This window comes from Mirounga angustirostris, unplaced genomic scaffold, assembly GCF_029215605.1.
Source record: "Mirounga angustirostris isolate CCGP_5_RB_7025 unplaced genomic scaffold, mMirAng1.0.hap1 SCAF_7, whole genome shotgun sequence".
Lineage (NCBI taxonomy): Eukaryota > Metazoa > Chordata > Mammalia > Carnivora > Phocidae > Mirounga > Mirounga angustirostris.
Window position 1 is genome coordinate 74,563,260 of NW_026991715.1, and position 17,056 is coordinate 74,580,315.

Genomic DNA, 17,056 nt, shown 5'->3' on the forward strand with positions numbered 1-17,056 from the left:
ATAACCTTTATATGAATGGTGAAGACAGAAGTGTTGCCTCTCATTCTAAACCTGAGCCTTTCCTTGAGTGTGATTTTAAACAGTCATTCCTTTGAGTACTGAGAAAAAATGAATTCTTGTTGGGGAAGAGGCTGGGGGCTATACAATTCCATGATATTGAACTAAATTCCCTCCTTTGTACAGGAGGAGAAATGAGTTCTGTGCTTTCTTCCTGTGCTTTCCTGGGGCAAAGGTCTCTCTCATTCACTGAGTACAACACAGAGCTATAACCCTGAGTTAGAAATCAGGAAATGTACATTCAAATTGTGAGTTGGCATGAATTATTTCTGGCTTTGAGCAAGTCTTCTCAGGACTTTCTGTAAGAAGAGGAATAGATGATGATTTCTAAAGCCCTTGCTGATTCTCAAATTCTGTGCTGCTTTTTGACTTGCTCTGCTTTGTGTGTGGCATTCACCCGAATCCTCTCCACCAGTTCCTTTGCTGTGTATTAAGGTAGGTTGTGTACAGGATCTGAGAACATGCTTTATAGGAGCAGGATTTGTATGATCCTGTTTTGTTTCTCTGCCTTGCTCATGGAAATCATTCTGGAGTGTGTTTTCTTCCTCCTTTTGAGGAAGGATAATATTTTGTTTTCCTCTTACCAAAGATTTTAATCTCCCACCATAGTGGATTAATCCAGAGTGGAGAGTAGGTGCCATTTATTCTTACTGCTGCAGTTGTATGCTTGATTATTTCTTAGGGATGAAGCTTTCCATATTCCCTGGAGAGCCAAGCAGAGGCCTGGGTTCTGACCCAGGCAGAGGTCCTGAGATTCAGCTAGGGAAACGGTGGGAGGGGGAGGGAACAGGGGCTGGCTCTTGAATTCTGAGGTTGGAACAAAGGAATGTCTGAAGATGACAGGAAGGACAAACAAAGCACCAAAGCGTAAGTGGGGTGTAGTGGGGGGCTGGAGACTGCTGCATCAGCCAGCGGCACTATTACGGAGTGACAGTAGTCATGGAAGTCACGGTAGTCATGGAATTGGTGCTCTGGAACTCCGGAGCAGAGAGCCAGGCAAGCTTTGATCGATTCCAGGAATCCCAGCTGTAGGTGGGATTATAAGACTGTACATTAAGACAGAGATGAATCAGTTCATTACTTTCAGGTATTTTAATGTTGATCTAGTAAGTAGTAGGACATGATATGATGGGGGAAAATAGTGTTTTTTAAAATGACAAATTAAATTTTTGTGTGTGTACCTTTTTAGTTAGGGAACAAGCAAACAGGTTCTTTATGTGAACATATTTTACCAGGCATTCATATGAGGTTGAGCATTGTCTGTTTCCCAGCTAAAGGGGATGTGGGTGGATTCAGGACCTCACGTTTCTCAGCCAGAGAGCTGTGTTTTCCCTTAGCCAGTTCGCTCACTGCTGAGAATGTTACACAGAGCCCTGCTGCTCCCTCTTCTGGAGTGCATGTCATTCTTGAGGGCAAGTTCCCTGGGCAGCTAGGAGCGCAGGTGCCATGGAGGAGGGAATCGTCATTTCTTCAGACATTTAGTACCGTTTTCCAAATTCTCTAATCAACTTATATATTTATTAACAGAGCATGTTGTACAACATTTCCACTTGTATTTTTGTTTTCCCTTATAGATTAATTGTCTAAGGAATTGCAAAACTTATCAAGCCAGAAAACCTCTGTGGTTTTATAACACTTCCCTCAAGTTTTTCCTTAATAAACCAATGCTTGCTGATGTTGTCTTCGAAATACAAGGTAGGGTTCAATTTTTATCAGTACTCGTTTTTCTTTCTTATTTTCTTACCTAACTTTCTATTTCAGCTTTGAATATTTTGGGCGAAGAAATGACTATTCTCAATGCAGAATATAGATTAATACTGGCTGAATTTAAGCAAAATCTAGGGAAATGAAGTATTTTGTTAAAACAAGGAAAGAAATTTATGTTTTCCTAGTTTTTTTTCCCCCCTTACCATAGGCTTCATTAGTTTTTAGGAACCAGTGTGGAATGGAATGATCTGTAATATCACCTCATTGTATATTTTTGTCCCTATATTTCTTCGAGATACTAGTTGTTGAATCATCTGAAACCAGCCCCCTTCACATTATATTACCTGAAATTTATCCAGTTCTCTTCCTTTCTATTTGAGCAAAGGAACTAAGCAGACGTTGAGGGTCATGCCTGGCTCACATTAGGCCTGGGTAGGTATTGCTACGTTTATTCCTCACGGCACTCTGAGAATTATCACCAGAGCAACTGAGAGCTGCTTTTTATCTCTGTAGGAAAGTAATGCTACCTAATTTTAATAATGATAAGCTGTTTTAATGCCCATTATTGATTATTCGCTTGGGTAATTTTGCCACTTCAGTAGATTAAAAGCATAATCTTTCAAGTGAATTGTCAGGTACCTTCAATTATGCAAGAAGGTTAGGAGTTGTTTCCACATGTATTAAGTAGAACTTCAAGTAGACTATTACTAGAAGAAAAAATTATAATTTTATGGTAGAAATGTATGGCAGCTAACAGTCATTTGCTTTTTAAAATTTTTCCTCAGAAAGATTCATTTTAACTTTGGCCACTTGCCAAGACAAACAGTGTATTGGAAACTTCCCAAGTGCCCTCTGATAAGCTCCAGTCAGCACTGTTTGAAATGTGCACATGAGACACTGAGAATGGGACAGTAAGAGTGACTTCGAAATACATAAAAAATGATTTGGGGGGGAAAAAAGCTAACAAGAGACTGTATTTGCTTATAATTTGCATAGGAGGCCTTCCCCCCAAACATCATGTTAGTATAACCTACTGAAAAGTTTTTCAAAAGGAGTATGAAACACATGAAAATATATGTTAAGAGAAAAGAAATAAAGAGTGATGTGGAGAATTATTTCTCCTTAGAATCTCTTGCTTTTGTCTCACAATTCCACCTGCCAACTCTTTTGCAGGCACCTGCCCGTGCCCCGCGCTGTGCAGAGGCTGGGTGTGGGCGGGCTAGTTGTGGGCCTTCGCTGAGGCTCAGCTGCTCTGCTGCTCTTTGTAGCCTCCTCAGCTCAAAAACCAAGGCCTCCCAAGGTCGGAAGCTGAGACAAGCAGGCATGGGTGGAAGCGGGCTCTAGCAACAGCTTCTCTGCCATGTGTGGGAGGAGAGGCAAGCGTAGCTTCTGGAGTTTGGGGAGGGAGCTCTAGTGTGCAGAAGGGAGCAGTGTTGTCTCCTCTGGAGGCAGGCTCGTCTGCAACCCTAGTTTATTTAGCCTCAGCTTTGCATTCCAACCAGCACGTATCCATAGGACAGTCACTTAATGCGTCTTGCTTTATGAAGTCTTCTCATTTCCAGAGTGAAGAAGGTGAGCCAGATAGCTTCTAAAAGGTCATTTTTCGTGGTAAGCTTGTTGAGGAGGTAGTGACCAGGACTGGAAAGACCTGGTTGGGATCTTGTGTGGGTGCATATTTACCGTACTGGTGTGGTGGTGCTTTACCTTTCTGATCCTTTGTTTCCTTGCCTGTCACATGGGGATACTGATTTCTACCTGGTGGAGTGGTCATGAGGATCGGGGCGGTGCATGTAAGGGTATATATAAAGGCTTGGTGGTACATATTCTAAATCTCTCTTGAATTAGGCAAGTTTCCTGTTTTCAGAGTAAAACAAAAAAAAAATTCTAAAAATTTCATTTTTGAAACTTGGGAGAGTAATGCGAAGAAGGTATGACAAATGTAGGATTTTATTTTAGTGTATAATAAAAACAAAGATCTTTGATAATTTATGTTAAGGTTATTAGAAAACTTGGGCTTTCAAATTTTATTTCACTCTTAAGCATTTTCCTTTTAAAAAAAAGTTTCTAAAACTGTAACAGCAGTTGAATTCTACAAAGGAAAGATACTTTAGGCCTTGACATTTTCAAAGAACATGTTTATCTTTTCACTAGAAATTGATGCTTCCCCCCCTCTTTCATTCTTCAGCTTTATCTTATTGCTGGTTGGTATAAGAACACTGGATTGTTGGGGCGCCTGGGTGGCTCAGTCGGTCTGCCTTCCCCTCAGGTCCTGATCCCAGGATCCTGGGATCGAGCCCCGCATCGGGCTCCCTGCTCAGCGGGGAGCCTGCTTCTCCCTCTGCCTGCCGCTTCCCCTGCTTGTGCTCTCCCTATCTCTCTGTCAAATAAATAAATAAAATCTTTAAAAAAACAAAACAAAACACTGGATTGTGTTCATTTGGCATATTTGATACAGTGTTTATCTATTTATATAGTTTATATACTATGTTGAAAAATGTGACTATACTGAGGTGTATTGCATTATGGTTTCACAATGGAACAGTTCATAATACCAAACAGTAGTTGGAAAAAGGTGAGAAACAGAGTGATGATTTTCCAAACTGGCGGTATAATCGTTTTCCAAATCAAATTAAAATCTTGAAACAGGTTTGACAGTACTTTCAGGTAGTGGGTGTTTTCTTTGCTGGTCTTATAACTCTGTTGTAACTACATTATCAATGGAAAATTTCTGTTAAAATTCTAAGGTTACTATGAGAGACGATGGACTCTGAAAAACAAACTGAGGGTTCTAGAGGGGAGGGGGTGGGAGGATGGGTTAGCCTGGTGATGGGTATTAAAGAGGGCACATTCTGCATGGAGCATTGGATGTTATGCACAAACAATGAATCATGGAACACTACATCTAAAATGAATGATGTAATGTATGGTGATTAACATAACAATAAAATTTTTTTTTTAAATGTAAAAAAAAAATTCTAAGGTTACTTATCAAATTCCTTCCCCATCTCCTGTCCATTTAGTATTTGGGGTCAATCAACCCAAATGAGAGCCTGTCTAGTTTGTTTAAGCCGTGCTTCTGCTTTTCCTTTTCTTTTTTTCAATAGTCCTAGTTCAGATTTTAAAACCTTAGAATTACAAACCCAACTGCATTACCTGTTTGGATTCTTTGTGAATTGATGTGTACAAAGGTAATGAGCATGTTTAATCATGGAAACTGGCTGTCCCCCTCAGTGGACACTGTTCCAGTGAGAGCCGGCGGCCCACTGGCAAAGGGGCAGGGAGGGGATGATGCCTGCTAGCAGGTGTGTGATGACTCACAGTATGTAGCCTCCCCTCCCTGCTCCTCTGGGAGGTGCATTTGTGCAAATCATAGCTCTAAGCGTTGAGCTCAGAGCTGGCAATGTTCGGCGTTGTTTGTGAATCCTAAGGGATTCGTGGCTTTGGAGGAAGTCACTGGGCTTAGGTGGAACTCTTCTTTTTTGAATCAGAAGATGTTTTGCTTGGATTTAAAGAAGCTGAAGAATGCAATCATTGTAAATATTTCTAAAAAGATTTTTAAAGACTTATTGATTTATTTGGGAGAGGGAGAGAGAGTCTTTTAAGCAGACTCCATGCTGAGTGCAGAACCTGATGGAGGGCTCGATCTCAAGACACAGATCACGACCTGAGCTGAAACCGAGAGTTGGATGCTTAACTGACTGTGCCACCCAGGTGCCCCTCATCGTAAAATATCTTAGAATATTTGACATAGCATAGAATATGTGCTCCTGAGAGGTCTGAGATTTTAGGGATGTATAGGTGAAGACTCTTGAGCAGAGCAGAGTGGTTTGGCTCATAGAGTTACTTTTTGGAAGGCTTCATCATTCACATTGGCTGTGTTGTCTTCCACCAGACTAAAAGCTTGACTGCTCCCAAGCAGGGTAGTTGCGTCTTTTTCATCTTTGTATGTTTGATATGTAACATAGGGATTAGCACATGGTGGGTGCTCAGTAACGATACGTCAAACTGATGTAGACTGAACTGAAGGCTAGCTGTGGATTCGTGGTTTCCTAAGGTGCTGGGAGTGTTGAGAACTGCTTCCCCACCCATGTGCCATCTGGTGCTGCCTTGGTGGGACGGCCCAGTAGCTGGGGAGCTTAGTGGGCTTTCGCTAGAGAGTCAGTTTAGTTTAATGAGCTTCAGAGAAGGGTACGGGCTGAGGGACCTTTAAAATTTAAAGTAGCTCTGGCTCTTCCGGAAGCAGCACTGTTCCCTGAGGAGGTAGTACACTGGAGAGACATCCAGGGACTAGGTTGTCCCCTCCCAAATTTTCCATAACTTCTGAAATGCTCCCCTTGGCTCCACACAGAAGTCCCTTGCCATACTTGTGATAACATATGGATTGCTTAGGCCAAGGGATAGTTCACTTTCTACAGTTTCCTCTTTCTCATAAGGGGAAGCGTGGCCAGGACCTGTTCTTTGAGTGTGTCCAAGGATAATGGCAGTGTTTTCTTGGGAGGCACATGGGTAAGAATGGGTGATGGTATTTCAAGCCAATTGCAGAGGATGCATGTTTCATTATAAAAACAGGAAGCAAAATATTTCATTTCAGTGTTTCTATCTTCAGAAAATATAAACTGAGTAACAGATAATTGCCTGTCTTATAAATTGTCAGTTTCAAAATCAACTTTTGAACTCTGTTTTTCAGTTAAAAACTAAGAAGTTTCTGATTAATGTTGGTTATCTCCCCAAACTTTGCTTTCTGACATCAGCTTAGCTGTGCCTAACACAATACCACTCTAACTGACAGGGAGATTGCTAGAATAACAACTCTGCAAGTTTATGTAACTTAGCTTTTTGCTTTTAAACCTTGCAGGTACAACGGTGCCAGCCCACAGGGCCATCCTGGTGGCCCGTTGTGAAGTGATGGCAGCCATGTTTAATGGGAATTACATGGAAGCAAAGAGTGTTCTGATTCCAGTTTATGGTGTTTCCAAAGAGACTTTCTTGTCATTCTTAGAATACCTATACACAGACTCCTGTTGCCCAGGTGAGCAGTCTGAATATTAGATACTATCTTACAACTTTTATTTCCTTGTCACTCATTTTGATAAAGTGCTTTCTGTGAAATTTGTTTTTCCTTAAGATTGATCAGAGTTGATATCATGGAATGTACTAGTCAGGTGAGGTGGTATTGGGACAACCATGAATTTTCAGTCAGTTCTCACATCCCAGGCAGCCCCAACAGTGTGGTGATTATGTGGACACCTAGAAACGGAGGTGTTTTGTGGTACCCAGTGACTAATTCTACAGATTGGAACATACCTTCTATAAAGAGAAGAGGTTAGGGCAGCTGCTTTTATGGCTCTAACTTGTGATTGAGGCACTTTTAAGGACTTTGAATATTCTGAGACCCCTTGGTCATCTCTGTGGCTCAGAGAATGTGAGGGTTTTTTTTAAAGCCTTCTTCTGAATACCCCTAAAGTCATACTCTCCTTAAACTAACTTCTCCAAAAACCTTTCCTGAGATGTTTAGGATACCCAGCAGACTGGAGGATTTATATCCCTATTTACTGACTTAGGACTGTCTTTGACTAAAAACTAATCATCTTTGGCAGCTATAGGTTGGAACAGACCTTGCAGGGTTTTTTTCTAGCTGGGGGTCTCCTTGGAGGAATTGCAAAATCCTTTCTACAGTCCTAGAGCTTTGGGATGCCGGCACGGAAGCCCCCTTAAGTCATCTTCTTCCTCTGGCCACTAGATGGCTCCCACCACAAACACAACTACCACAAACACAACTAGAATAAATCCCTGGCGGTTTACTTACTTAGTCGAGGAGGCCGAGACCTTGATTACAGGACCTGGCCAAGTATTCTAGCAAATATAAAAAGAAAACACACATTTCAGACCATCGCTCTCTTCATATTTATTGCTTTCACTTTTAGATTAAGAACTTTTTCAACCTTTGTTATTAAAATTTCTTCAAGTTTTAAACAAGTCATGAGCCCTCTAGTGAAAGGTTTTAGAAGTTCAAAAAAAGAAAATTCCTGGGCGCCTGGGTGGCTCAGTTGGTTAAGCGACTGCCTTCGGCTCAGGTCATGATCCTGGAGTCATGGGATCGAGTCCCGCATCGGGCTCCCTGCTCGGCAGGGAGTCTGCTTCTCCCTCTGACCCTCCTCCCTCTCCTGCTCTCTGTCTCTCATTCTCTCTCTCTCAAAAAATAAATAAATAAAATCTTAAAAAAAAAAAAAAAAAGAAAGAAAATTCCTTTTTTAACTGAATTAATTCTGGTCTTGCAGCCAGCTGTGGAGTATTTTGAGGCCAGTTACAGCTGCTACTGTCAGTGTTAAAGATGGGCTTATTATATTTCCTTAATAAAAAGGAAAGCATAGATTCTCATCAGAATGTGTGTAATTGTTTATTTTATTATTTTAATATTGGCGAATTTGTATGTTAAATAAGAATTTTGACCCAGATTTGAATAATAAGAAAATTTAGTTTCTCAGTCATCCTCCCACTAATAAATTGAAGCTTCAAATTTTAGGTCTTCTCTTGCTAGTTAGAAAAAATGCTCAGAGAAGCACTAATAACTATAGGACAAAGCACTTTAAAACTTGGTAAAAGGTGTGGGGAGAAAATGAATCAAAATTAATAATCAGAAAGTAGATCAGTACTAGAATGTTTGTATTGGGAAATCGCAGAAAGAAAGATGATCTATTCATTGTGTTAAGTATGGATCATACACAGTGTTCTTGGTTCCTAGCTACAAAACAGTGCAAGAAATTTAAGGCGAACTTAGAGAATAACCTGAAAAATCACATCTAGGGAAGTTTAAAAAAAAACACAGACACACACACACACACAAACAACCTGAGTGATTGCCAGGGGTTAAGGGAAGGTGTAAATGGGGAGTTATTGCTTAATGGGTATAGAGTTTCAGTTTGGGAAGAAGAAAAAAGTTCTGGAAATGGATGATGGTGATGGTTGCACCACAATGTGAATGTACCTTAATGCCACCGAACCGTACACTTTAAAGTAGTTAGTGATAAATTTTATGTTATGCTTGTTTTGCCACAATAAAAACAACAAACAAACCTGGGGACTAAAGAGAAGAAAAATTACAAGGATTTAGTTTAGCTAGCCTAAAGAATTACATAACAGCCTTAGAACTGATTATTTAAGGGCAATTGTAGAATTGCCTTCTCTGAAGAACTAAAAAAAAACAACAATGAAAATATTCACTTTAGAGTGTGACGGCTTAAATTAATTCTTTTTAAAATGGCATAATAGGGGTGCCTATTTATAGGGGCTCCGTCGGTGGAGCGTGCAACTCTTGATCACAGGGTGGTGAGTTCGTGCCGCGTGTTGGGTGTAGAAATTTCTTAAAAATAAAACCTTTAAAAATAAGTAAATAAAATGGCATACTAGTGTAGAGTGCAGACTCACTCCTTCTAGGCTTTTTCTCTGCATTCTGTTGTACACTGGGTGATATAGTCAGCCTTGTTTTATTGTTGTTGGTTTGCTTTTTGTTGTTGTTTTGTTTTAGATCATAAAAGAAACGGCTTTATTGTCCATTTTCTCTTATTTCCCTTCCTGCCTCAGCGGGCATTTTCCAGGCTATGTGTCTTCTGATCTGTGCTGAGATGTATCAGGTGTCCAGACTGCAGCACATCTGTGAGCTGTTCATCATCACGCAGCTGCAGAGCATGCCGAGCAGGGAGTTGGCATCTATGAACCTGGATATAGTTGACCTGCTCAAAAAAGCCAAGGTACTTGCCCCTGTGTATCTGGTTGTTTGGTTAAAAAAAAGAAATTCTTCTAAAAATTATACTACTTTTAAAAAATTTCTATTTGTTGAGAGATACATTAGTGTTTGTCTCAGTTTGGAAGTTTGGCCAAATGAGGGTAAAGTGCCCTCACTGCAATTTCTGTGGCTAGATCATTTTGAAGCATCAGATTTTTGAGCAGTTTTTTTCCAAGGAGGTAGAATTTGCGGATAGGAAAGTTTTCACCTGAATGGTGGCCTTTGTTGGAGTCATCTGAGTATGGTGCTTTATTATGCCGTGTCGGCATTCTAGGAAATAGAACTTAGGTTGAATTTCCCCAAAGCAGTCACATCTTAGGGTTCAAGAAGAATTGGTCCATGCATGCTAACAGAGATGGTTAGGCTAAACTCATTTATTTGTTCATTCATTCATCCTTTCACATCATGGACATGTTTTGAAGTTTCCCGGTTGTTTGTGGGAGGTATTGGTACTTCATTAATCCTTTCAAAGTGCCTTTGTTGATACGTCTCATGTATATCCAGTATAAACATTTGAGTTGAGAATTACTACAGTACACCATACTTTCTGGCTTCTTAAGCTTAGGGCCTTTTTGTTTTTTTAAGAATTGCATTGCTACACATTGTAGGGAACAGAGTTTACACGGTTAAGCTAATTATGAATAACTGCAGTCACAGAGACCCTAGAATCTGAATCTCACAAAGGACCGGGCCGATCTATAAACTAGGTTTGCCGTCTTGAAGCCTGCTGGAACCTGCTTGCTGATGTTGTCCCAGTTAAAAATCTGTTATTTCCTCATTCCCCCTAAGAGGAACAGGAAGTTTATCCAGACATATCATCTTACCCTTGGTTATTCTACTGTTCCATCCTCTGCCCTATGACAGTTTTAAGGCTTGTGGCAGTCATGGAATATAATGGTCTATATTGAACTTGCCGTAAGCTGAAACTTCTAGGTCTTTTTTACAGGAATATATCTGATCCATCATTGGTAACCATCGGGACACTGTAAAATGTTATCTGGCATACAACATTTGGCTATCCCTATCACCTTTGACATCCAAAATTAGAAAAAGAGGACAACTTTGTCTTCAAGTTGCTAAAATGGAGCCACATAATGGGGCAAAGGAAAGACCGCTAAAAGCTTGCCTCCACGTTGAGATGAATTCATAAAGCAATAATGTATATTTCTGGGCATAAGATTCAAGAATTCATTTGAAGCATCTAGGTCTTCTCTTACTGTCTCCTTAACTATTTTGGAGTTCATTTCTTTCATAATCAAGTGTTAAGACCATATATATTAAGTTTTAAGGATAAAATTTAATTTAGAAAACTGAGTAACCTTCTGCACAGTGTTGGAGCTCAGAGCTGAAGCCGTTCTCACAAATGTAGGCAGCATGCACACGAGGGCTAAGTCCTTTGCTAACACCACAAGGGTCTCTGGCCCAATGAGAGCAGTGTGATAGTAATTCTTGCTACAGGTCAAACCAAACCAAACCACCCCCCCCCCCCCCGCCCCCCGCCAAAACCTGAGTAACCTCGATCTCTCTAATGTATTTACATTGAGCTTGGGATAAATAGCTAACCTCTAGATTTAGTTTAAAATTTCTTTTTCATTCATTCTGGTATTTTTCACAACCTCTCTTCATTTTTTTTTTTTAAAGATTTTATTTATTTATTTGAGAGAGAGAATGAGATAGAGCGAGCATGAGAGGGGGGAGGGTCAGAGGGAGAAGCAGACCCCCCGCCGAGCAGGGAGCCCGATGCGGGACTCTATCCCGGGACTCCAGGATCATGACCTGAGCCGAAGGCAGTCGCTTAACCAACTGAGCCACCCAGGTGCCCCTCTCTTCATTTTTGATGTATCATTTTCATACTCTTCTACCAAGTCTGTCATACTTTAAAAAAATGGTCACAATGGGGCGCCTGGGTGGCTCAGTCATTAAGCGTCTGCCTCCAGCTCAGGTCATGATCCCAGAGTCCTGGGATCGAGCCCCACATCAGGCTCCCTGCTCGGCGGGAAGCCTGCTTCTCTCTCTCTCTCCCACTTGCCCTGCTTGTGTTCCCTCTCTCGCTGTCTCTCTGTCAAATAAATAAAATCTTTAATAAAAAAAAAAAGGTCACAAGCTTTTCTTTCCTTATCTTGTTGTATCCTTTTAGTTCCTGCATCCCAGAATCTCCTGTCCGGTTGCAATGATGTTTTAGGTCGCACGCATGGACGTGTGCACACGTGCATGTCTTTCATGGTTGCGTCGTCAGCGGTTCTTCCTGACCTGTTTTCCCTGACTCTGTGCTTTCTGATTATGTAATTATCCTTATTTATTTCTCTTTAACTTTAAAAATTTAAGACACCAGCCCTTTTTGAATTTTACTTTTTGTTTCTGAAGACTTTTCTATTTTCTAGGATTAAGTCTCCATTTACCAGTTTTCCCTTATTCTATTCCTGGTGGTCCCTAATTTGGCAATTACAAATCCAAGATAACAGGATCATTTTCTTCACCAGTTCTCTTGGAAGTTTCTAGTTTGAGGCTTTAGTTCACCAGCCAGTTCATACTGTTGGTCAGAATTTAGTTAACCTTTCCTTCATTGTTTCTCTGACTTCTGGGAGGTGAAATTGTTTTTTAGCAGAATTAAACTTTGAGTAGCTTTTTGAATGATCAGAATTTCCAAACGCTCTGTTGTCATCTCTGGTAGCTTTGCATTGTTTATCAGGAAAGCATCCTTCATACCTTTGATATAGTTGAGCAGTTTGGTATTCTCTCACTTCTGCTTCCTCCTTCCCCTAACGTTTCTCCCTCAAGTTCATCTGTTTCCATCAAGTTGGACTTTTATCTTGCAAGAGAAGCTTTTTTCCCTCAATCAGATTAAGTTCTTTGAACTCTGGTAGACATCTTATCTCTGCTCCCTTTTATACGCTAACTAGCCGAACTTTGGTGATTCCTCTGAAGTCCTGTTAACCATATTTAAGGTTTCAAACTCAATATCTTACTTATAAAAACTCAATATCTTACTTATAATCTGTGCATTAATATTTGTTTGGCTGCTTCAGGCCACCAGTTTTGTTTCTGATCATCTCCTTGTGAGTTTCTAGGTGTTTTCTCCACCATTATTATTCTTCACAGAGCTATTAAATGCTGTAACATTTTGTTTGTGATATTTTTAAAGCCTTTCTTTTTTATTCTGTTGTTTATTTCAGCTTCAACCTGCTTTGTCTCGGGTGCCTGGGTGGCACAGTCAGATAAGCATCCAATTCTTGGTTTCTGCTCAGGTTGTAATCTCGGGGTTGTGGGATTGAGCCCCCAGTCGCATCAGGCTCCATGCTCAGCGGGGAGTCTGCTTAAGGTTCTCTCCCTCTCCGTCTGCCCCTCCTACTCATGTGTGCACATGCGCATGCTCTCTCTTTCTGAAATAAATAACTTAATCATAAAACAAACAAACAAATAAATAAACCTGCTTTCTCAGGTTAGCACATATTCTTCCAAAAAAGTAGTTCTTACAGTGAACTGCTCTTTATCTTCGCTAAGAGCCTACAGTTATGATATCTTAAATCTTGGTCAAAAATAAAATTCTGCATTTTACCACGTTTTTGTAGCCAGCTATTCATTTCTTTGATCTTCCTTCTCCAAAAAGTCACAGCCCTTAGGCGATGTTTTCAACTTTTGTTTGTAGGTTATCTGCTTTGGGTTAGTCATCTGATAGTGCTGGTGGCTTCCGTTAAAATAGCTACACATTCTTGTTCTGTCTCTTTGAGATCGCTCACATCTATATGCTGAAAGTTAAGGTGAATAAAAATTGGTAAAATGTGATGTGGGATTTGATGAACCATAAAGTGTCTTACAATTCAAAAATTCTGATTTTGTATGATGAAAATCAAAGAACCTGTGGATTTACATGTGAAAATATTCCCACATTATAACTTTTTAAAAGAGCAATGCTTGAGTTTCTTCCTTAAGATGTGGGATTATAAATCTTTCTTTGATTTAGCATTACTTATTGCTTATATAATATTTTTGAGTTTCCTTAAAAGAGCTATATTTAGCTTAAAGGTGAACAGCCTAAATATCCATCAACAGATGAATAAATAAAATATGGTATATACATGCAGTGGAATATTACTCAGTCCTAAAAAGGAATGGCATTGTAATATATGCTGCAACATGGGTGATACTTGAGGACATTATACTAAGTACAATAAACCAGACAGAGAAAGCATACCTATTGTATATGTCAGTGTCTGTGAGGTACCTGGAATAGTCAAATTCATAGAGAGAAACATAGAATAGTGGTTACCAGGGACTAGGGGTAGGGGCAAAAGGGGAGTTATTGTTTAATGAGTATAGAGTTTCAGTTTGGGATGATAAAAACATTCTGGAAATAGTGGGGATGGTTGCATAATAATGTGAATGTACTTAATGCCATTGGTACTCTTAAAGAAGGTTAAAATGGTAAATTTTATGTTATGTGTATTTTGACCACAATAATAACAAAAAGAACTATACTCATGTATCAAAGTGGCCTGCCAGCACATTACTGTAGTCTGAATTGAGTGGTTAGATGGATCGGTGAGCATCACTGGACTGGCACCAAGGTGAGGATGTCACAGCCGTGGTGCTCTGAGTTTCCCTTCCATTAGCTTTTGAAATTCAAAATGAGAAACGTACTGGAAATTATAGTGAGTAGGATTACTACATCCTAGTTAAAAGCATCCTTTTAACTACATCCTAGTTAAAAGCAACTGTTAAGACATAACCTTCTCATAGAAATACGTACACATTGAAACCCATCCCCTTAGATTGATGACATTTCCTCCACAAAATATTTTTCGGTTTGCTCCTCAGGTGAACTTGTTTAGATATGGCCACGTGTGTACCTCCGCTAACCATAATCTTATCTCTGCTACACAGATGTAAGTGCAATTAGTAAAGGCCGTGACCTTAGATTAAAAGCTTAAAGGAAATCCTTAAGAACCTCCAAGAGTCTCTGTTACCCACTGACACGGCATGCCGCTGTCCGAGACACTTAGCCACTCCAGCCCCGGTGGCTTGTTACTCATTCGATTTGGTTTCTTCACTGATGTAATTTTTGTATTACATGTAAAGAATTCTCCCTTTTCCTTTCTGCTCTCAGAATAGGCAGAAGGCTGCATCATATATGGATGCCGTCAACATGGAGTCGGGCTCTCTGCGACTTGTCCCAGACCATGCTCTCCACCTATTCATCGTCTCGATGGTTATATACAACATTGTTTCACTTTCCACTTTTCTTGCAGTTTCACCACTCCGATTGCCTTTCAACCTGGCTACTTCATTTCATTGCCACTAACTACCTCATCTTCAGCCAAAAGCCTGAATTTCAGGATCTTTCAGGTAGATTGCCAATTACTGTTTTGAAAAGAAAACTTCATTCTTTGTTCTTAGGTTTAAGACATAGTTTGTAGGAATAGTAGTTGTTAAAAAACAAAAAGTAAAAAAAAAAAGTCAGTGTAATACATTCATCTTAACTACAGTGTGGTAATGGAGGATACTTTAACTTACAGTCACCTGGTTATAAAAACAGCTTGACCAGTGTTACACAAGAAGCTTTCTAATGATTGTTTTATAGCTCCCATCCATTTTTAAGTGCACCTTTTCTCTGAAGTAGAGAGATAAGGTGGCCTCAGGTGGCATTTGATTGTGATAAATGATACCTTGGTTTTTAACCACCTAAGTCAGAAGCGAAATTTAAACAGTACAGATTTAAACATTTTTTCTTGTGAAGGAATTGTAACTATCCTTTATTATTTATAATATGTAGTTCTGATATCTACATCTATTTAAGTCTATCTGTATAGGAATCCATTATATTACTTGGGAATTAACAGTTTTTTAATTGGTCAAAGAATGTTGCAAAACGTACTGAATAGAGAGTATACCTAATGTGATCTTTAAGGTAAATTGTCAAGATTAAAACCAATCAAAGTGTGAGCTCCTGAGTGCTGCATAAGAAGAAAGAAAATGAAAACAGAAGAGTCATCAGAGTAGACGGTCAGTTTAGTTACGATGGTTTGCTCATGTTATCTAGACTAGGTGCAGGGAATAATCCAGTTAAGTGGTTTTAAACTCTAAGCAGGGAGGTGTCCTTGGAGATACCTGCAGCTTTTCTGAGGTGTGGGCGGAGAGCGGGGAGCGGCTGAGGAAGAGGAAGGAAGGGAAAAGGGGAGGCTGGAGTTTGTAGGTCTTGGACGCCCAGCCCTTTAACCAGAGTAGTTCCACTTTTATCTGTTTTATCTGCTGTTCTCCGTAAAATTTGACTTCTAAAAGATAATCTGCTGCTAAAATATTTGAAGATCTCTGGTTTCTTTCAGCTACTTGCACAGATAAGGAAACCAGGAAATAGTCTATTTCTGGCAGATAGATTCAGTTAGTTGACAAACATCGTATGCCTATTGGGAGCCTTCTTACATAGAGCTGAATTATTAGTGCGGTCATAGTAAGGCAGAATATAGGTATTTCCTAACCATCTACTTTGTGCAAGAAGAAACTAATTCCATTCATAAAGAGAAGGCATGCTTCTTGCTGTTAGTAGGGACATTCTAATACAGTCATTCTTTAAGAAATCAATTCAAAATGAAATGAGTGAACATTGTGATTCTAGAACTACCTTTGTGATGCTGCCTTAGGTCCCCTTCATTTGTATTTTCCATTTACTGTCTTGTATAGATGAATGCCACACATGGAGCACTAGTACAACCTTAGGAGAAAGGTGCTCTATAAATCCTTCGAGTTATAAATTTTTATTTTATTACTTATACAATTGACTATAAAGTATGTTATGACCAACTGGCATAGTGAGAAGCAGGACTCCAGGATGTACTTTGAGAAGGCAGGTAAGAGGATGAGGCTGTGTCCTTGATTGTCTTCTGTTCCTTTGATGGGAACTAAAAAGGTATCATGAATGCTCCAATTCAGTGGTACCTGTTTATGTTCAGGACCTGCTGTCATGTGTCCTTGGGGGCAGAGAAAAAAGCCCCTGGTGGATAAAGGAGAATTAGATAGTCTAATTGAGTGGTCACAAACTGGGAATCTGTGGGTCGAAAGTAGCTGAATACAGTCTGCCAAGGGGTTTTATTTGGACCACACGGTATTACTTTTTTTTAGTGTCACCATTTAAAAATTGTAACATGTCACATCTTAAAAATCCAAATTTCCGGCTTCTTTTGAAAAGTTGGAAGATCTGGCTGCCCTGGGCCCATTTTCCCACATGGCAGCAACCTGGAGCTGAGCAGTAGCTCAGCCCATTTACAGTAGCATGTCTCCTTCAGAATGTCCTGGTCACCTCTCCTCTCTGTTGTCTCACACTTGAACTGCCTCACATAGCCACTTGAAGTTGGAAGGGTTCTTGTCACAGTTTACAGCTCCCTTAAATAATTTCCCATTTTCAGTTTCAAACATTATCAAGTAATCATTGGAATTCTGTGAAGCGTTTTCTCTTGCCTGAGAATTCTTCTTTAGGGGTGTTTAGAAACAGAAAAGTGAGACTAGACAAGATGTCAT

General features: G+C 39.9%; 1 protein-coding gene across 6 annotated transcripts in view; it reads left to right on the plus strand.

Annotated features, from left to right (window-relative positions):
• Window positions 1-17,056, plus strand: part of RHOBTB3 (Rho related BTB domain containing 3) — a 123,231-nt gene that overhangs the window by 33,554 nt on the left and 72,621 nt on the right. For 3 of the 6 annotated variants that reach the window (XM_064596399.1, XM_064596401.1, XM_064596400.1), the window contains exons 8-10: window positions 1,632-1,752; window positions 6,620-6,793; window positions 9,346-9,512. In XM_064596399.1, coding sequence (XP_064452469.1) covers window positions 1,632-1,752; window positions 6,620-6,793; window positions 9,346-9,512 — 462 coding nt within the window. Of the gene's footprint in view, window positions 1-1,631; window positions 1,753-6,619; window positions 6,794-9,345; window positions 9,513-14,793; window positions 14,891-17,056 lie in introns of all 6 variants that reach the window. The other 3 variants (XM_064596398.1, XM_045898983.3, XM_064596402.1) reach the window with 2 other exon arrangements.